Source organism: Toxorhynchites rutilus, chromosome 3 (assembly GCF_029784135.1).
Source record: "Toxorhynchites rutilus septentrionalis strain SRP chromosome 3, ASM2978413v1, whole genome shotgun sequence".
NCBI lineage: Eukaryota > Metazoa > Arthropoda > Insecta > Diptera > Culicidae > Toxorhynchites > Toxorhynchites rutilus.
In genome coordinates this window covers 252,607,743-252,629,709 of record NC_073746.1, presented here as the reverse complement: position 1 = coordinate 252,629,709, position 21,967 = coordinate 252,607,743, and the positions used below count along the sequence as shown (strand labels likewise).

General features: G+C 38.6%; 3 protein-coding genes across 9 annotated transcripts in view; 2 read left to right on the top strand and 1 right to left on the bottom strand.

Moving 5' to 3' along the window:
- Positions 1 to 16,081, top strand: part of LOC129775815 (USP6 N-terminal-like protein) — a 28,065-nt gene extending 11,984 nt beyond the window's left edge. For 3 of the 7 annotated variants that reach the window (XM_055780935.1, XM_055780936.1, XM_055780937.1), the window contains 4 exons: positions 3,789 to 4,845; positions 4,911 to 5,231; positions 5,290 to 5,482; positions 15,435 to 16,081. In XM_055780935.1, coding sequence (XP_055636910.1) covers positions 3,997 to 4,845; positions 4,911 to 5,231; positions 5,290 to 5,482; positions 15,435 to 15,754 — 1,683 coding nt within the window. In that variant the 5' untranslated portion in view covers positions 3,789 to 3,996 and the 3' untranslated portion in view covers positions 15,755 to 16,081. Of the gene's footprint in view, positions 1 to 1,627; positions 1,929 to 3,788; positions 4,846 to 4,910; positions 5,232 to 5,289; positions 5,525 to 13,514; positions 13,560 to 13,786; positions 13,936 to 15,434 lie in introns of those variants that run through there. The other 4 variants (XM_055780938.1, XM_055780940.1, XM_055780939.1 and 1 more) reach the window with 4 other exon arrangements.
- LOC129774132 (uncharacterized) lies at positions 376 to 1,716 on the bottom strand. Its single transcript, XM_055777830.1, has 4 exons — positions 1,574 to 1,716; positions 1,310 to 1,518; positions 511 to 1,250; positions 376 to 444 (listed from the first exon to the last, which is right to left on the bottom strand). Exons 1-4 carry the CDS (start codon positions 1,612 to 1,614, stop codon positions 376 to 378), a joined length of 1,059 nt encoding a protein of 352 aa, XP_055633805.1. The 5' UTR covers positions 1,615 to 1,716.
- LOC129775816 (uncharacterized) lies at positions 14,261 to 14,914 on the top strand. Its single transcript, XM_055780942.1, has one exon. The coding sequence runs from the start codon at positions 14,266 to 14,268 to the stop codon at positions 14,863 to 14,865; it is 600 nt and encodes a 199-aa protein (XP_055636917.1). The 5' UTR covers positions 14,261 to 14,265; the 3' UTR covers positions 14,866 to 14,914.
- Positions 16,082 to 21,967: the final 5,886 nt, after the last annotated feature.

Sequence of the window (21,967 nt, the reverse complement as noted above, 5' to 3'; positions counted from 1 at the left end):
TAATTCTTTGATTGTGTTGTCTGCTGGTTTTAGGAATCTTTAAACAGCTTTCAAACAGCATATTACGGTGAATAACGAATATTCTGGCCTCATTCAGCGTTTGTAGGAGGCAGAAAAAATAGGCGCATCTGGAGGACTGAGATTTTAGGGTAATTTCTTTAATAAAATTATGAATGAAACTTGAAAAGAAATGAAGTGCTGTTATATTAAAGAGTTCTGTCAATTCATTGTCTTTAATAATAAAGCGAAAAACATTACGATACAATTCATTTGCAGTGCAGTGCTTCGTGGAGAAAATGGCCGAGTGGAAGCAAAGTGAACCTTGCAACGAGCCTTGTGATGAAAATATCGGGATTCAATCTATAACACCGCATTCTAGTAAAGTGGTTTGTATAGTTCCTGGATGTCGTACACGGAATGGCCAAGGATATTCATTCTGCTACTCTACATTTTGTTATGAACATAGTTAGTTGCAACTGTGCGTAATATTGATGATTTTTTTTTCAAAACATTTAATCTTGTAAAATAGGGAAGAAAATCAATTAAATCACTCAATGATTTATTTTCCCCTTCTTTTGGACACTTAATTTCTATTATTCTCCCTTCGTTTATAACAATTCCGTCAGGAGAACATCCTAGCCATGAAATATGTGGGGGTATTACGAAACCACAACTCCAAACGTTTTTTCTGTAGTCTCGCTCATATGCTGCTATGGCTTTTGATTCGCATCGGATCCCATGTACGATTGCTGGTGTTGAAAGATGTTTCGGTGTCACCATACTCAGGATTTTACTTTTCCAATTTTTGTTCTTGTCGGGTTGATTTGTGTAGTATGTATACACAGAGTATGCACTGGATGAAGTGATGCGCCGGCTTCGTTCTTTTTTCCATTGCGATGATACTCTTTGTTCTATAGTTCTTGTACATATTTTCAAAGACTCGTATTCCGATACTTTCACATTAATTTCGAAATGAAGTTGCAGATCCTTTTCTAACGGACCTATAAATTCCATTATTTCACGATCGATCATCGTGAAGTTATCAGGATGAAACGATCTTCTCAGGAAGGATTTAAGTAGACTGCAAGTCATATTTTCTTCAATAGAAATTAACGAATCAATGGATTCTGTAGAATGACTTTGCACATCTATATCGAGAAGTGTATTCAGAACATCAGATTCATCATTTTTGTCAATATTTTTCATTTCTCGTCCTTTCTTTTCGTATGCCAGACCGCTTTCAGGGAATCCTAATAATTAATAATTAAAATTTTATTTTAAAAAATCGATCAATAAATTGGAAGCAAACCTTTCACGAAAAGCTGAAGAATGTTGGTACCCTCATCGTGAGTCAAACCCGCCGGCGAGGCAGCTTCAGTCGTATCTTTTGTATTCGTCATTTTTTTGCAGAATGCGGTCAATGGTGTTGTCTTGTACATATCGTCAGCAACTTTTTCTGCAATTTTACCCCACTTTTGTTGCAAATCTGTTACTGTAAGCAATGGAACTGAAGGGAACCTAAAAATAGAAAAATTGATTTTTGCCATTTGTATTCAAGAAAATCACAAAAAACCCATTAGAAGATGTTTTAAAACGGCCATTATGTGTTTGCATTTTCCCATTCCAGCTTTGCACGAACACTGAAAAGACCACTTTTCAAAGGAAGGTCTGGTGCGGATGGAAATTTTGTGTGGATCAGCTGTAGGTGATGATGACTTCAAACAAGTCGCAAATATGGTAAAGCCGTCCTCGTGCACGGTTTGAACTCCGACAAGAAGCAAGTGGTTAGCTTGAAACACCCGTTCACCTTCGACTATCAACCTGCTTCCTCCTCCGACGTATTGAAAAAAATCGGCAAGCTGCAAATTTACCGTCATCATCGAAGAGTTTATCGCATTGGATGCCTGTTTAAGAAAGAAATATTAAAGGTTTTCATTAGCTTTTCATTGCATTAGAAATATTCCGGAACTATTTTTTGTTCAAATCGCACTAAAGTAACTAAAGATTTTTACCACAGATTCAGGATGAAACCTCGAAACATCGATTTTCATTCATAATTTGAATTCGAAACGAGAGATGAAATTCTAATTCGCAAATCATACTAGTTTTTGAATATTAATTATGGACGAACAATACAAGTACGATTTGCACGAATGGTGAAAAAAGATTATGCATATGGTATATGATATTTTCTTACTCACCATTTTTGCAGAAAGCTATAGAATCTCAAGATAACTTTGAACAAAAATTATAGTTTTTCTCACTGCGTTTGTTTACGTTTCACCCCCTAATTTGAAATGTCAAACTCAATGCCGTCAACGCGGATCAGGCCCATCGCGTACGCCAGTTCGAGAAAACTATTTTCGAAAAAAACGCGTTTGAATTGTTATGGCCGTAACAGGTTAGAAAACGCATCAATAAAATGGCTCGAACTCTGTAAATAATGAGATTTTCGAAAAGTCCTTTCTAGGGTATATTCTTGAGTGTCTGAACTACAGAAATATGGATGATTTTTTTCAAATTTCTAGACTAGAATACCTCCTTAAATCAGGCTCACAATCACAAAATTTCATTAATTGGAAAATATCGACAAACGTTCAAAAATTTTATTGTCCTAGTCCATCGAATTTTCCAAGCAATTTACATATACTTTCCAGTGGTTTTTTTTTGGTCGACAATAAGACAACTGCAAGGAAGCGTTCAGTTTTTTTCTGAGAAGTGTAAACCTCAGGTTGAAAGCCGATAACCCGCTTTTCGCCAGGACTCAGCAATTAGGACTGAATCCAGCATCCAGTCGAGTTTTGGTCAAATAATAGAGCCATGCAGTGGGTAAGCATATACAATCTCGAACAGTTCGACGGCAAACATGCAGGCTGGAGCCAAAATAAATGGAGTCGTGCTGCTTTTAGTGAAGAGTCCCACCTTGAAGTCAATAACAAAAAAAACCGCGTGTTCATGAAACGCACAGCCGAGGAATGGGATAGCTTTCAAACGTGACAATAAGGTGGTGAATGATCCGCCAGTTTTGGGGGCTGATTATTTTCGAACGGGGATGAACCTTTGATTCCGTATCAGGGAAACTTGAATATTACTCGATTGGATTTTATCCTTGAACGGTACCTCGATGAGACTAGTTGAATATCTCTTTCCTACGGCGAAATCCTCAATAAATGAATATGCATGAGATCAACATCGAATGTTTCCCAGCACCAGTCCCGGCATTTTATAACCACAGCTCACATGTTACCTAGGGTCTCACGGTAAAGACTGCATGGGGAACATTTCAATTCATTCTACGTCTTCTATTTTAAACCACATAGAAAAATTTGCATAACAGCTAATTTAATATCGTACCTCTGTGTCATTTCAAAATGTCATAGTGCAATACACTCGTATAATCATCACTGCCCAACGCTTTATTACGCTAATGAAAATCACGATTTCCACCACTGTCCTACTAATTGCAGCATATCCGAAATAAAACGCGTAATCACATTACATACTAACGACCAGCTGAGATAGACGCATATGATAACGTAGATTTTCCTGATCGCTTATATTATGGTCTAGCAATCACGTGTGTGAAGGTCGTTTGCTTTATCAACTTCGCCGAATTTGCCGTGCGCGTGATATTGTTATGAATAATCATAACGGACGCGGTAAGATGTGTCTTTGATTATTTATTGAACGTCATCTGAAGAAAAAAAAATTATTATGACCTGGATGGACCACTTCCAATCTGAATGAATTCATATTTATCACCACTTTCTTCTTCCTTCTGTTTGCAGATGTTACTGTAACTGGTTTTGGGGCACCAAAGAAATCGAAATCGAAAAAAAAACCACCGAAACACGCTTCCGATTAATTATAACACGGTTCATCGTGGGGAGCCGCAAATGGAAAAATGCACAATGAAGCGGTGATGCTGGATGCTGAGCACGGTTTGTTGGTTTTACGCGAGAACAGCCACAGGTAGAGTCTCGACAGGTGGAGGCGATGATGGACGAGGAGGAGGCCGCGAATAAGAGGATCTTGTTGGAGCGTGCCAATGCAGAACGCGAGGCAATATTCGTCCGCTATGAGCGGGGGAGAAAAAATGTGGATATCGATTCGTGGGATGATCCAGCTTTTGAAGTTTACACCCAAGCGGATCGTTATGGGTTTCTGCACCCGGAGAAGGAGCAGCCTGAAAGAGACGATCTGGAGGTGGCCCGGCGAAAACAGATTGAGTTCGATCGTTCTAAAAAATGGCTGAAAATGATGAAAAAGTGGAACAGTGCTGAAACGAAGGAACGATTGCAGCGACGAGTGATGAAGGGTATCCCAGATAGAATGAGGGCTGCCATTTGGAAGAAGCTGCTGAATATTGAACAAACCTTGGAGGAGAATGTTGGGGTTTACGATAAGATGCTCAAGTTCGCTCGTCAATACAGTCCAGATATTCGTCAGATTGACTTCGATGTGAATCGTCAGTTCCGTAACCATATCAACTATCGCGAGCGGTACAGCGTCAAACAGCAGAGTCTCTTTAGAGTTCTTGCTGCTTACAGTATGTACAATATGGAGGTAGGTTACTGCCAGGGTATGTCAACCGTGGCCGGAGTACTTCTGATGTACTTCGACGAGGAGGATACATTTTGGGCGTTGAATGCACTCCTCTCTAGCGAGCGATACTCCATGCATGGGTTGTATGTGGAAGGGTTTCCCAAGTTGATGCGTTTTCTGCAGCATCACGACAAAATTCTCACAAAGTGTATGCCAAAAGTTAAGAAGCATTTAGACAAACACGGGGTGGATTCTGTGTTGTACTCGCTCAAGTGGTTTTTTGTTATCTTCATTGAGAGGGTTAGTATGATCCTTGCGTGGGTACGATGAGGCTTGGTTATAAAACGATGATTTCTTTCATTCAGATACCATTCAATCTTTGTTTACGAGTGTGGGACATCTATATGATGTTTGGCGAGCGCGTTCTAACGGCGATGGCTTACACCATCCTCAAAATTCACAAAGTGAAACTGCTGCGCATGAAGGATATGGATCAAATAACCGAATTCTTACAGACAACAATGTACAAAAACTTTGGATATGATGACGATACTGTGATAAAGACCCTTCAAGTAGCAATGTATGAACTGAAAAAGTTAAATCTGGATAAGCTGCCACCTCCACCCACAAACGAATTTCCCAAGTTTCCTTTTGGGCAATTCATCGAGCCAAGCTTAGATACAAAGGTAGATTTTTCTTTTTGGTGGAGCTCATGGGTCAATAAAATGTTCATCTGCATTGTAGATCGGTCATCGCAACGAAAAATTCACAGAGAAAGAGACCGAACTGAACAAAACCGTTCTGTTCAGAAGCGAATCCAAGAACGATGACGACGACGGCGACGAGGTTGGTGCGCATGAACGGAATGACGAGGAGGATCAAACTGAACGGGATTGTGACGATATCACCGAGGATACGATTAGCAACCTGCATACAGGTACGTCACTAACATCTTTCCAATCGCTTTCTTCGACTAGAGGTAATTATTTAGAAAGCCATTTTTAGCTTTGCGTTAATTTTAGCAGCATGCGTGTTTTTTTCCAAATACACATATGTCCTGTCTTTCTGCTATGTCCCATTGTTAACTCTGAAGTTCTGTTCAGATTGAGCTTTTCAACATTGTTTAGACATTTTGCAAGTCATTTGATGTAATAATGGTTGGTAATGGCGTGCATTCTAATTCTTTCGCAATCTGCCTTTAATGTTTCTATGCTTTTTTCTCTATTCAGTAATATTATTCGGAAGTAGAAAATATTGGCCAATGCTTGTTCTATTAATCATGCAGTTTTTGTTCATCATTCATTTGTTTCTAATTTTTGAATATCATAACTTGTAGAGATTTTTCGTAATAGGGTAAGGTCTTCCGGTTTCGAACCAATGTTATTATGAAGACCGTTTGAATGACTTATAAAGTTCGCTGAACTTTATACCATTTTATGCCAAACGTTCGAAAAATCGAACAGTAACTTAGATAATTTTTATGTAGTGGAAATAATTCGGGATTTACACTCTGTTCTGACAGTTCTCATTTTAAACCAGGAAAACTTTACCAGGGATCCTTGTTTCATTCCGATAAAGTAAAAAGTACAAAAATCAGGATCATTTCTGAAAAATCAGGCAAAATTGAGTGTTTGTCAGGATATCAGGGAACGTGCCAAAAAGTCTGGGAAATACTAAAAAATCAGGAAGGTTGGCATCTCTGCTGCAGGGAAATCTCGGTACGATATTTCATAAACCCCGGATTGCTCATCGGGAGGAATTTACACGCTTTTACACACTATGTGTAGTGCTTGTCTTTTAAGTGTGTTTTAATCGGACTTGTTATTTTGGGGTAAAATGGTAGAGTAAAGTTGTAGCGTTGTGATGTCTTGTGTGTTTGTTTGCGTTTATGTTTTCGATGAATCGAGTGGTGGCCAGGTATAGACATGGTGCGGGCCGCATTGGAATTTTCATTATAGCCGCGGGCCGCGATGATTATTTTCTCACAACTTTTCATAATGAAATGTAAAATACACTGCGTTTCATAACTATAGAACAACTCATTTTTTCTGAGTTTCCAGAGATATATAAGAAGTCGGTTGAATTGATGTATTTAGTGTAGGATATAATAACTATCTTCATATAAAAAACTGGCCATTTGAACTTTATTGTTGTGTTCAAGGGCAAAACATTCAAAAAACAAAAATTACAGTGTTTCATAACTATAGAACCAGATAGAAGAACTCTAACCCTTTTACAAAATTAACGTCAATTTCACATGAATTACAATAAGTTTCTAATTCGTAGGTCATCTTTAGTTCTCCATTAGTTGAAATAACCTGTTCAGGGTGATTTTGACCAAGCTGTGCCTTGTTGTATTGTGTATCTTGTTCTACGCAAAGGATACTGCTCGTTTAAGCTCTTCAAATCACTCATACTGCTTGAAAGCTGCATCTACTATTCGCACGGTCACTCCTGATAAGTTCTTCATTGAGTTTTGATCTGGTAAATAAACTGACCAGTTCAGAATCTGAAGCCTCTATTCATTGAACCATGCCATGACTTTCCGGATTTTATGAATTGATGCCAAATTACCCAATTATCACATTGTTTTTGATATAAAAACAGAAGTAAATGATTCTTAAGTACTTCTTCGCACTTCTGACTGTTCATTCGTGTTGATGGTAAGCTACCTAAACCAGGCCTTTTTGAGAAAATTCTCCCCAAACCATAATCATCTCCAAAGCTGCTGCTCCTAAAACTAATGTAGAAGTTAATCCCATGGGTTTCACTATATCAGGAAAACTTCTCGGATAAAAATAAATACAACTTGAATAGAATTTCTTCATACTGGAAGGACTTACGGAACGTGTCTTGTAATTATTCAACTCGTAACATTGCAGGCGGCAGTTTGATGGTTTGAGGAAAATATTTTCAAAACGGCCTGGTTCAGATAGCTTTTCATCAACACCAGTGCACAGTAGAAGTGCAATGAAGTACTTCAGAATCGTTTAATTCTGTTTTTGGATCAAAAACACCGTGATAATTGGGTAATTTGGCATCAATTCGTAACATCCGGAAAGTTATGGCATGGTTCAATGAATATAGGCTTCAGTTTCTGGACTGGTCAGTTTATTTACCAGATCAAAACTCAATAAAGAACTTATGAGGAGTAATCGTACGAATAATAGATGCAGCTTACAAGCAGTATGAGTGATTTGAAGAACTTAAAAGAGCAGTATCCTCTGCGTAGAACAAGATACACAATACAACATGACACAGCTTGGTCAAAGTCAGCCCGAACGGGTTATTTGAACTAATGGAGAACTAAAGATGACCTACGAATTAGAAACTTATTGTAATTCGTGTGAAGTTGACGTTAATTTTGTAAAGGAGTGAGAGTTATTCCATCTGATTCTATAGTTATGAAACACTGGAATTTTTGTTTTTTAAATGTTCCGCGCCTGAACACAACAATAAATTTCAAATGGCCAGTATTTTAAATGAAGATAGTTGTTATGTCCTACACTATATACTTCAATTCATCCGACTTCTTACATATCTCTGGAAACTCAGAAAAAATGAGTGGTTCTATAGTTTTGAAACGCAGTGTATACGTATTTAACTGGTACTTTTTTTGACTCACTTTTTATTTCAAAAAAACATTCAGTTCTATGCTTGTAAAATTCAAAACTCGGGAACAAAATGAAATAAAAACCCAAAACTTTTATTGAAGGTATAAAAGTATCCACAATTAACATTTTTGGCAAAATTATTCGACCATCTCTTCTTCACGCAGAGTCGAATACGAAAAGTCTTTAACGATTGGTAACTCTAATGAGAACTTCCACAGGCATGCTGCTCCAACTTGGCCCAAAGTGAATAATCCGATGGATTGGCAAATGGTCAATCATTTGTGGAGATGAAGTCTGGTAGGCACTTAAATACCGTGACAATTGCCACACGCTTCTCGTACAGACCGAACTTTATCGTTGTTAGGAAATCAACCAAGTACTGATGGGACCACGAAACTTGGTGAGAGTGAAGGGGAACATCGAGCTACACGACTGCAGTGTTACCACTTTTTTTCGCTCCAAGTTTCTTTGCTGAGAACAGTTGCGAGTTCACCGACAGAATTATGGCTATACTTGAAAATATGAATAGGGAATCACGATAAAATTGGACGTTCTTTCAATCAGCAAAATACTATATTTTTTGTTTATTTCAATATAGAAAATCCTTTCATACAAACATACTTCAACAACGTTTCGGTGTCATTCGAACTACTTTTCTTGAGCCATTTTATCTAAATCAGCTTGAATGTGAGAGACAGCGATGCAAAGCGTGTTTTCCAAATGACTGTCAGTGATTTTGTTCCTTGATTTTGATTTACTTTCTTCCATAACTGAAACAATTGCTAACAAATATTTGTGGATTGAAACAAAGAAGTAATAAAATAAACATGTTTTATTAGTACTGGAAATCGCGCTTTTGGAACAAATCTGGAGAAGAAATCCAAGATATAATGGTTTTCAAATTTGTCACGCTGCTCTTAATCACAAAATTTGTCACGCTCTCTCTCTCTCTCTCTTATGAACTCATGCGCACATACATCCCGTTCTCTCTCATAAGACTCTTGAAAAAGTTTCCAGCAGTTAAGCCGGGTTTATACGTTGTCAGTTACTCGGTGTGGGGCTACTCGCAACCGAGCCACTTCATAGTTTTTTGGCTACTCACCCGTTTACCCCATACATACAAATCAAATGTCAAATTTCATGATATAGGTACGTTCGTAATTCTTCGGATCGTTTGACGTTTAAGGCCGTTTTATATTATCCAGCACGTAGTGTAAACGGCACGTACCGACACCGGCAGACAAATACACGATGTATTCATATCATCAGGCATAGCAACTTCTCTGTACGGACCGGTAGCGCAGACGGAGCGGAGAAATGCTACTGGTGATTGAACCGATGTCGTACCGAAGAGCGACGAACGCACCCATACCACGAACTTCGATGTTTGATTTGTATGTATGGTGCTACTCGCCCGTGTAGTTCGTGCCCGGCACCGGCAAAATATTCTTTTCGAGAATTCCTTCATGCATTTGTCTGAAACGTGCTGTGTATGTCCGGAGCCGTTCCGCTATATATACGCATACACATTTGAAACACACGCAATAATATTTGTCTTGCATGAAACGTGCCGTGCCGGTTACGTTACGTGCCTGATAATATAATATTACTTTTACTCGCAACCGAGTAACCGACAACGTAAAGACCTTGTGTTACTGGCGTTACTTGTACGAAGTTATGCGAGTGTGAGCAGAACCGAACCAAAACGTGAAAAAGTCCTTTGAGTACTAACGAGAACAATTGTCAGAAGGTTAAATTAGCACGGAAAAACAGTAAAAATATGGATACACACGCATAACAAGAATTACTCACAAAGTTATTTTTATTCAATAGTATGGAAGAATTTTCAACTCACTTAATTTCGCTCATATGATTTTTTTTAAATCAGGCTGCGGGCCGTAGGTTGGCCACCACTGGTATAGACGATGTGCCATTGAATGGAAGGCCGCTTGTTTTTGCACATAAAAATGGTTGTGCTCGTTATAAAACGGTCAGCGAAAGTTGGTTTGCGGTAGATTCCAAATTTCAGGGTCTTCTTTCCTGGAAATCTTCAGGAACAGGAAAGGCAATTTTCCATCCTCCTTCTTTTTACAAGTGAATGTGATCGAATTGAGGCGAGAATTCAGCATGTCGACCGTTTTGCAGCATGTCGACCGTTTTGCCGTTTTGCCATTCTTTCACCGATGCGATAATGTCGTCCACGTATCGTTTCGAGGGAGAAAATTTTCGTTTTCAATTTCAACTTTAAAGTCGCTCATGTAGACATTCGCCAGCAGAGGTGAAAGTTTACTAATCATGCTTCAACCAAACATTTGCTTGTAAATTTTCCCCGAAAAAAATCCGCTTCATACACACTTCGGCAACAAGAAGGAAAGCCTTGATGTGATAGTGTGGTTCACGGCTTCGTTCCAAATGTCGACGTACGCTTTTTAAAGCGCGATTCACATACAACATCCACGTCACGTTCACGTTCCGTCACGTCACGTTGCGTCAATTATTCTACCATGACATTCCTATTGAAGCATTCACATATACCAGCAGCGGCAAGTCAAAGTTGCCATTGCCGGGGTATGTGAATGTTTGTATAAGAACTGCTTGGAAGAAAATTTGACGCAACGTGATGGGACGGAACGTGAACGTGACGTGAATGTTGTATGTCCATCGCACTTAAAGCTTCTACGACGGGTATGTTAGGGAGAAGAGCTGCAACGTCGAACGATACTAAAATTTCCCCGCGTCTTACCTGAAATCCTTCGAGCTGTTTGACAAAATCCACAGAATTTCAACGCTTTTCCCGTGTGTCACTGGAAATTTCTTCATCTTCTCTACTAACCAACCGGCCAGTTTTTCAGTGAGCGTTCTTATGTTAGAAGAGATGGGCCGCATTCCCAAAGGGTTTTTGTGGATCTTCAGTAGACAGTACAGTAACGCCACCATCGGGTTGGGAACATGAAACTTTCTATCGAGCTTGTCCTCACCCATCAGCCGTGCAACATTGTGTATCTGACAGAGTATGCTTCCTCAATCATGCCAATGAGGGGATCTTTTTGTTTTTCATTTTTAAATTTACATTCTTCTTATGGACCAGCATCGATCATGTCAAGGACGCGTGAATCGTAATCTTTCTTATCCATAATCACGACAACATTTCCCTTATAGGCACAAGAGTAAATAACATCACGGCTTTTCAGTATTCTGATCGTGCACCAGACATCGCAATTAGGATCCTCGATGATGTTGTTCTGTTTGTCGGCCGCTCGTGAGACGCATTGCTTACCATTATGACGAGTTGCCGATTTGTACCCTTAAGGTCGTTTTATATTATCCAGCACGTAGCGTAAACGGCACGTACCGACACGGGCAGACAAATACATGATGTATTTATATTATCAGGCATAGCAACTTTTCTGTACCGACCGGATTGCACATTTTATACGGTCCATCAAATGACTGATGGATTCAAAAAAATTCGCCAAAATTTTACGACAGACAAATCTTGAAATTTCGTCTGAGATGCGAAGCATTGATTATTAAACTCATGAAGTATTGATGTATTCTTGATCTTTCCATCATTGATTCCGATAAAAAATTGAAGGGAAAACGATTCGAGGAGCTTTTGACTATTGACTATTTTGATATTTGATGGATTTTGGACATATCAGTGGAAGCTCCAGGAGACTTAACACTGAAACAATATTACTAGTAACATGAATAAGTTTGCTTACTATGATCCGAAAAATGAACGACTGGAGCATTTTTGGAAAGGACAGGTTGACGGAACTTTTTAACACAAATGTTCTTCTGTCTCTCGTGTAGAAACCCCAACGTTGAGAGACCTTTTCCATTAATAGCGGATGTTTTTATGAAAACATTTGGGAGGAAACGGTTGTGCTATGCGACTAGTTTATGATGCTATACTTCACTTTGGAAGTATAGCATCAATAAAAATGTTTAGCTAGTTAATTCAACTAGTTCGAAAATCTCTTTATCATCATATGAATCAAGTTTCATGAAACGGCTTCGGGAAGCAGAAGCTAAATCTCTGGAGGTAGAACGAAAAAAATAGAAGGGAGCCGGAAGATTGAAAGTTAAAGTATTTTGTTAGAATCGTCACAGTTTCATGAAATCGATCATGAAATGAAAATCTCATTCTGTACTAGTAATTAAGACTCATTCAAGATAACTTTGAACTGTATTAGTAAATCAATTTTTTGAATATTTTACGATAATTCTAAGTCGTCGTTTAACTCAATTAAAAATTACAAACAATTCATTTATTGGCTAATAACGACAGACGTTCTTAAATTTCATTGATTAAGCTAACTGAATATTTTAGGAACTACAGTTAAAATACTATTAGAGAATTTAATTACTAGTCGACATCTGGAATTTTTCTGAAAAATTACTGGAAAATCAGTGAATATCAGGGATTTTTTTTTCGGATTTGATACGCCTTTCAAGTACATGTTTTGCAAACTTCAACATAATGCCAACAGTAAAACATTCATCACATATTATGAATACATAAAATCATACGTGTACATCTGATATATGGTCGAACCATCTCGCTCATTTCTCCCTCTCTTCTCGACCATTTTGATGAAAAATACTATCTTTGCAGACTGTTCAGCATTTTGTGTGTTCACGATGGCTCTAGTCTCTCGTCCTTTAATTCCGTCTTCTTTTCTTTACTCACTCTCCTGTACTCTGCCGTTAGACGTTCTGAACATTCGGTATCCGGGAAATTTTAATCATTGATTTCTTCGATGCTACTTTTTTTCCGGGGACCTACAGCGATCATAACTTCAATAATTAGGAGTCCAGATGTACCCAAAGCTGCTCTTTACATATAGATTTTTAATTCTCTCGGTTTTTTCCTAGTTTCGCAGCCTCAACTTTACACCAGTCGATAGTGTTTTCAGTACTCAACCGATTGAAGGATTTGTTATCATGTGCTCTATATTGGAGTGTTGTTACAGGTTTTTCTTCAATATTTAATAGACGTTTACCGCATATTTACCCAGATTTTCTGATGGTTCATTCGTATGCCGATCTATGATATACTGTCGAAACAATCTCTATTATTTATTTCATCTAAGCCAAAGCTTTTATCAGTAATAACCAATAATACGTTTGACGCGCATTCGCTTGCCATATCGCTTTACATCAAGTTAATGGACTTGATTATCAAATCAACAACAAATATCCCAAAATCATCGCCCTGAAATTGCTAACACATTATTCAAATATCATTTCTTATAAACACTTATTATTCATGATGCAAAAGTACTATCTCTTCTATTTTCTCTCTCAAACTTTGCATGGAATGCCTAACGATGATTTTTGTACTAACAGTACGTTTAACACCACGTGTTCGGAGAGTGTTTCCGTTGGCTAAAGGTATCATCAAATCATCTTTCCATTTCAGTTATTTGTAGCGAAACTTACGTTTTCATTTTTGTTTCTTTTTTTCTCTCTCTCTTTCGTTTCCATCCTCTGGGGGAATGCTGATCTTCATTGCGCGACCCAAATACACACCCGCACGAATACACCAATTGTGACGAAAACTATTCTTCTAACACCCCCGCGGCACATTGCTGTATTTTGGCCAATATCTGTTTAACTAGGTGTTAGCATGACATCGCTTAGAACGATACAGAGTTTCACCACGCTCGACACCAGCACGTCATTAGCGACTAGCATCAACTCACTTGTAATAATCGATGCGTTCGATGAGAATTGTGATAATATCATTGAAGAAATTACTAGGTTGTAGTAGAGATTGCAAATACTCCTGAGCGGAGTGTTGGATTGGTTTTAATTGAAATATTAGTTAGTTAGGTACTAATGCTAAGCTTAGTGTATGTAGAACGCTATCTTTAAATAATGATATTCTATGAGATAAACTGAAGATCATGAGTGCTTCTTGCTCGAGCCATGGAACCGACAGATTATTCATTCAAAGCGATGGCAACCGAAAAGAGCTGATACATCTAGTATTCTTTGACTTCGACGGCGAGCATGGAAACGGTGAAAATTTTCATACCCTTCTGTGCACTTGTTCGAACTAGTTCTCTTTTTGGTTAATAGCGTGCATTTATTTAAAATGTTCAAAATTCTCAGTGAAACAGCAAAAGGAATCCCCGTTCTGAAGCAACTGGAATCGGCTGGAAAGTTATCCAGAAATCGTCCATTTTCTTCCTCCGGCAAGAAATCCGTAGACCAAGGACTGACGGATTTTAGTCAGAGAAAAGAATGTCAGCAGCAATCTTGTGCAGAGCGCTCAAGGAAGGTGCAACCGGAAGATCCGCCATCAAATTGCGAAAAAATGGCTAGCCCGAAAACCTGGCGTGCCTGCCCAGAACCTCCGAAGCCTAAAGAATTCTCATGCGATGATACGCTCCAGCAGAAAGTTCCCCGCCGGAAGAAACGACCCGTGACATCCAGACCAGCTTGTTCTAAGCCAGCCCCAAGCCTGGAAGCTCCTGAATGCGTCAAGATAAAGCAAGAACTTTGTCCTCGTACTTCGGCGCCTGGATGCACCAAGGCGAAATTTCCACCTAAATGCGAGCCCAAGAAGGTTGTACGCGATTGTGTCAAGTTGAACCCACCAGTTCCTTCCTTTTCGGAATGTTACAAGAATCCATTCCCGCCGCAGCCTCGCTCGGAATGTACCTGTCTGACGGTACCCAAAATCTGTCTGTGAAGTGCTCGAGTAGAAGTAACTGACGATAAAATGAGATTTGAAATGTGAGGTAACAATAAAGAAAAGAAGCGATTCGGCACCCAACGGTAATCTGACTCCAATGATATTAACTTGTAGGGATACGTACCTTTTTACACCCCGGCCATTCCAAGATAGAATTCCCAGTTTTCTTTACCGGTTTCACTATTGGATCTTTTGTTTTAACGGATTAATTTTGAGTTAGATTGAAGTATATCATCAAGCATTTATATTTGCTAGAATTTTTGTTATGTACAAATCGTTGAACAAACCTGGAATGTTGCATTTTCAGCACAATACAAATTTACAACAATGCATGCACTGATGTTTTACTATGTTTACTGTCGAATTTCACGTTTTTCGATTTCCGAAGTCCATGTCTTTCGAACCTTTTTTTAACCTAATTAGTTGCGTATTTCTTGAGTTCGCATGTGGCATGTTCGTGTTAAGGTATCCTTTGCAACAGGTAAGCGCACTTATAAGCGGTTTCATTGGTAGATCATACCTGGGCTTTAATAACAGGGTGTAATTTTGTTTTTCCCAATTGCTAGATTGTGACGATGGCAGCATTACGAAACAATCGCTGACCGGGACATCGATTACATCGACCAACGATGTTAGCTTAACTTCATTCGACCGTACCTGTGATATCTTCCGTCTGCATCAGAACGGAAGCATCGTGCTAGGAAATGGGTTTGATGACAACATTAGCACCGTATCGACGCAGTTTATTGACGGAGGAGACCTATCCTCGATACAAAGTTCGGTTCCTAGCGATAAGGTGGCGGTTGAGGTGGTCATCAATGGCATTACCGGAATTGTTGATGATGAAGATGAAGACGAAGTTACGGAGAAGCAACTATCGATGTAATTGCACGAACAGCGCAACATTCCTAATGACAATCAACCGTCCAATTGAGAAACAGATTGGGAAAAATATACACTGCCATTTCATCAGTCTTTATCCTGGACTCATTTGTCAACGACAATTAACAGCAATAACTTTTACGTGTGTATTTTACATCTTTTCATTCCGTAGTCTATATGTTGTTTTATATATCGTCATAACAATGGAATTGTGTAGAGTAAATCAGGTTTTGATGTGAAGAATAGTTCTGTTTGTACAAGTCTGTTTTGTTGTCGAATTCTACCGGTGAGAAATATTAAATCAGATGAAAATATACTTTTGAATATCTTAGATCCGAAAATTTCAAGATAGTTTTGGTTGAGAAGTTTCACATTTTTTATGCAAGCTGTTTTTGTTTTGCAATGTTTAAAAATTTGCTGTTGACTTTAACTCATTGATGATCAGGTGTTCGAAAAACCGAACAGCAACTTCGATAATTTTTCATGTTTCTGGGAAACTACCAAATGATAGCTTAATTTTTTAGCTACCATTACCATAATCAATTTCATTAAATTTTGTATAAGGTTAATGATATTCCCCCTTATTCCACGCGGCGAGTGACGTGAGATAGCAAAGTTCCTCGCTTCATTGTGGAAGCTACATTAGTTTTCAACTTATTTTTCATATCCCAATCGATAACATATGAGGACACGACTTCAAATCTCACCTAGTGACAAACTATTGTCACGTCATTCGCCTACGGGAATGCAGTGACTTGAGCCATCTCACCTCACGCGCCGCGCGGAATAAAGGGAATTGTTTTGTCCAGTCAAAAATATGATCTGTTTTGTCCACTTTTTTGAATGCTCTAATTCAGCACACCTTTGTCAAATCAGGAATTCTAATGTTTCAAAACGTATGAATAAAATTGTCTTTTTCATGATTTACAGTTTTGTAGTATATTTTTACGGATTCGCATGTTTTAAAAGATTATAAAATACACCTTCTATTGTTGTCAATGCGCCCCTCATTCGAGCAAACTTTTAATCAATCACCAGATGATTATTTGACACGTATTCAGACCTTTTCTGGATTATAACACTTACAAATATTGTAAACATCATGCTTGCACACCATTTGTATTTTTATTTTTGATGAACTCAATTCTGATCATGAGTTGTCCAATTCAATAATGTTGTTTTGTCCACATGATTTCAATGGCAACCGCTTGGCGCGCTGCAGTTTGTTTATTGTGTCCTTCGCGCATAGCACAAATAAAGTTTCTCTGTGTTGAGTGTATTGAGGGTAACACTTTTAAAATGCCAAAGAAAAGCCAATATTCTGAAGAAAGCCTAAATTATGAATGGATCAATATGATGACAGTAAACTCAAGCAATGATAAATGCAACATCTACTTGAGAATTCAAATGTTTTCATTAAAAAATTGTGATTTCTAAAACCGGACAAACCATGATCATTTTTGGACAAACCATGATCAAAGGTGGTCAAACCATGATCATAATTCCTTTTTGAGTAAAATCGTTTAAAAACATAAAAATTTGAATAATTTCAACACCTATGGTAGTATCCCCAAATCGGACAAACCAGGATCATTTACCCTAACTTTATTGGGCAAAAAATTCGGATTAAATTAACCATGTGCGGAAGGTTTTTCAATAACATAACCTAACAAATAACAGGATTCTAATGAAATACAATATGCGAACTTTTCTAGATTATTACTTTGATAAAAGATCACATATTCTGATGTAGGAAAAAAAACAATTCTATTTAATCTCCTACAGAACAACATGCAGGCCAATGGTCGATTTTTCGTCTTTTCCCGGAAATTGGGAAAAAATAGTTCTTGAAAACTGGATTTTCCTTATGGTCAATAATCAGAATGACAATAATGGCTTTCGTCAAAAAATATTTTTTGCAGCTTGGTCGTGAGTCTTGAGCTTGGGTAGACTATACATTTCGTAGTTGCTCTCCGTGATTGACCTGAATCAGCAAAGTTGCACAAAGAACACACATAATGACGCATGAGAGTAGCAAACCATTCTCATTGTGAAAGTATCGATGATTCGAGCTCAAAATAGTCAATAACACCTTGCGTAATAGTCCCTTGCGTTTATCATGGAAGGGATAGTTGTTAGTGAGGAGAGGTGAGAATCAGGATTCACTAAGGTAAGATTGTGATTATGTAAATGCGAACTGTTGACCACTCGAAGAACTGGAAACCCGAAAATTTCATATGTTACAACCAGAGCTTGGAAATATTGAGCTTGTTAAGCAACATTGAAAATATATTTTTATCAGTGTAACGCGTTTATTTTGCTTGTCGATGCTACTGTCATTCATTCGACGGCAAACAAATTTACAACTGTGTTCATTCATATTCATTCTGTGCTCTCTGAGCTTTCCTCAAAGCTCGAGTCATGAGAATTCATTCACATTTATTCATTGCCATTGAATTGTCAGGAATGTTGTGACTGTTCATTTTCAATATCCCGATATGTGTGTGATTTTCTCATTGAGTCAGTGCCTTGCTCATTCAGTTGCTTTTGAAGTTACTCCGAAAGGGCAACGCAAATCGGTGGCGCAAGCGGAAATGCCAACAAAAGAGCAAGATCTGCATGCACACTCACAGCTAAGGATTGCTTAGGCTTGGACGGCGAGGGGGCATTCTGCAGAATCGATCCAAGCAGCGAATGCAAACTGTGTCAGCCAAAGCTGGATGTTGGCAATTTCATCCGCTAATCCTATAGCATAGTTTGATCCGTTTGCAAAAGGAAGCTCGAAATATTCCCATTGCGGTCGTGTCTTGGACACCACCATTTTATGTTCGTATGTTCAGAATTTAAAAAGAATTAAATGTTTGAAATTTGAGTCAAGACGGTATTTTTTACATCGGAATTCTTCTTTTGAAGCATTTCTGACAAGTGGATTTGGAGCTGCATATTCACTATGTAAAATGAAAGCAATTTAACTGAGACGGAAACCTTGCATGCTTGAACAATTTAATTTATTGTCACTATTATGAGCATTCTGTACTTTCTTATCTTCCTCAACGAATTTCTCCGTATTCAAAAGGGGGGTGTTTATGAAAGCCTCAAACTATATTATCGATGATCGATCGTTCCCACTTGCCACAATTCCTGTACTCGGGTGGCATTTAGAACCCTCCCTTGGCCTTCAAGACGCGCCGGTAGCTAATCAGCGACTACATGATATAGCCTTCGGCAATGCACCGGGCGACATGGAAACCATTGAACCTTCTCAACCACTACCAACCACATCATCGTTTTGGAAGCCTTGGTGGACTGTTGATCTCCGCCATATGAGGAATGTGCTTCGGAAAGCAAGGAAACGCTACTTCAAAACGAGAACCACGGCTGACTGTATCACTATTCGTAGCATTGAAATTTCATACACGGACCTTCTCACTGGAGGCTACAGGACATACATGTATAGATTACAACAAAATCCGGCGTCTTTCTAGAAATATATGAGGTCAATGAGAGGGAATACAATGATTCCACCCAATATGGAATTCAACGGAACAATTTCTAGTTCGTCTAGCGAAGCGGCCCATTTATTCGTCAACTTCTTCCAAAGCGTATTCAGCACAGTGGCACCCGAGTTGTATCCAGGATGCTTTCAGTATATCCCAACGTACGACATCAATATTCCTGTATTTTCATTTTCACTCTAGGTTCAAAAAGCAATCTTTTCACTCTAAGTTCAAAAAGCGCTCGAAAATATTGATGTGTCCAAGGGCGCTGGAGTCAATGGGCTACCACCGCTTTTTCTCAAGTATTGTGCCTCCTCATTGGCTTTGCCTGTCATTTGTCTTTTTGAACGGTCGCTTGTTGATAAGACATTCCCGAAGATGTGGAAAGCAGCTCGAAATGTTTTGATCCACAAATCGGGCAACATCGAAAATTACCGTGGTATATCGATATTATGTTTACTTGGAAAAGTTTTTGAAACCATGGTTCAGGCTATACTGCATAGAGCAGCACATTCGCTTACATCAGAGCAACAACACGGGTTTGTACAGCATAGGTCAACGACAACAAATCTAATGTCTTACACCTGCGTTCTTTTCGATGAAGTCGAGAACAGATATCAGGTTGATTCCATTTACGTCGACTTTTCTAAGGCATTCGATATTACTCATGACTGCCTAATTGAAAAACTGAAGCACATGGAATTTCCAGAACACAATAACTACATTCATACCTCACCAACCGTGAAGCTGCAGTGTGTGTCAACTCAGTTTGCTCCGGAAATTTTGTCACTACGTCTAATGTGCCACAAGGAAGCGTGCTTGGTCTATTCATTTTCATTCTTTTTGTGAATGATCTATGCTTTCGACTGAAGTCGCCGAAGAAAATGTTTGCTGACGACCTCAAATTATATCGAGTGATTTCATCTGTTCTTGACTGCCTGGCTCTGCAAAACGACATCGACGAACTTATGCTGTGGTGCCGTGAAAATGGTATGGCGATGAATATCTCAAAATGCAAAGTGGTCTCTTTCTCACGGCGGCTCGATACAATCAACCATTCATACAGCATCGGCAACAATGCGTTGGAGCGGGTCAAATCTATTCGTGATCTGGGCATTACAATGGACTCGAAACTGCGATTTCAAGATCATATCTCAGCCACCACAGTTAAAGCATTTGTGGTGCTTGGATTCATTCGGAGACAACAGTTTCAATTCACGGATGTGTACACCCTCGAAACACTGTACTGCACACTGGTTCGCAGCATCCTTGAGCATGCAGCTCCAATATGGGCATCATACCAGACAGTACAAGCTGTCAAGCTAAAGCGGGTACAGAAACAATTCATTCGATATGTCTTACGACAGCTTCCATGGAGAGACCCCGTAAACTTGACTGAGGACACTTCACGCTGCATGCTCATAGGCTTGGAAATCATGTCAGCTCGTCGACTCAAACTCCAGCAAACCTTTGTATTTGACATTTTTGAAGGAACTATTGACTGTTCTGAATTGATTCAACAGATAAACTTTAATGTCCCTACGCGAACTCTACGAAGCTTTCCCGGCATCAATTTGCTATTCCACAGAACTGGTTACTGACAAAATGGTCCATACAACTCATGTCTGAGAGCATTCAACTCAATTTGTTATGTTCACGATTTTGTAATCTTCGATGGGGATGAAAATGGGTCAGAAAAGATAGTTCTCGAACTTTTTGTTGAACAACTATCGTAAATTAGAGTAAAACACAATTCTGATTACGTAGAAATGTTCTATAATGATGAACACTCGTAAGTGTTCAAGGAATTGTTGAATACTCGAAACTAGTTTTTTCAAACTGGCGTACACGATATCTCAAGTTCTACTGAACCGATTCATGTCGTATTTATATGGATACCATCTACTGGCATCTCTCTATCGCATGGCCTCTAAAAATTATTTTTTTTAAACTTTACTATTTTTTGAAAATCGGGAAACGTAAGAAAAAACGTTTTAAACCGCATTTTGTTTTACAAACGGCCGCCATTTTGTCAAAAAAGATGTTTTTGACTTGTCCGAGGTTCATGCGATAGCGGCATCTTTACTGATTCAGAATCTGTTCGATTTTTTTGTTTAAGATAATCTGATGGGCTGGAATCGTGTACGTCATGGCACAATTTTTTTTTTAACCCTCTCACTTTATCAGCTCATAACTATTCTCGTTATAAATATTTTAACTTTTGAACTATTGCACCGATTCTGATGATCGACATATCAAATTAAAGCCAATTAGCTAGTCTCTTTTCTAAAAATGTTATACATGTAGAAATTTTGGATTTTGGTCTTGTAACTATTGATTGATTTTTTTATAGTTTACATTCCCCCTTATTCCACGCGGCGAGTGACGTGAGATAGCAAAGTTCCTCACTTCATTGTGGAAGCTATATTAGTTTTCAACTTATTTTTCATATCCCAATCGATAACATATGAGGACACGACTTCAAATCTCACCCAGTGACAAACTATTGTCACGTCATTCGCCTACGGGAATGCAGTGACTTGAGCCATCTCACCTCACGCGCCGCGCGGAATAAAGGGGATTGTCTCGAGACCAAGGGCGCTATATTTTTTTATATTTTTTCTTGAAAGCTAAGATTTTTGTAGATAACATATCCAAAATTCAGAGATGCGTTATTTTGAGTTATTGAGTAATGATTTTTCAAAATTAACCGATAGTCC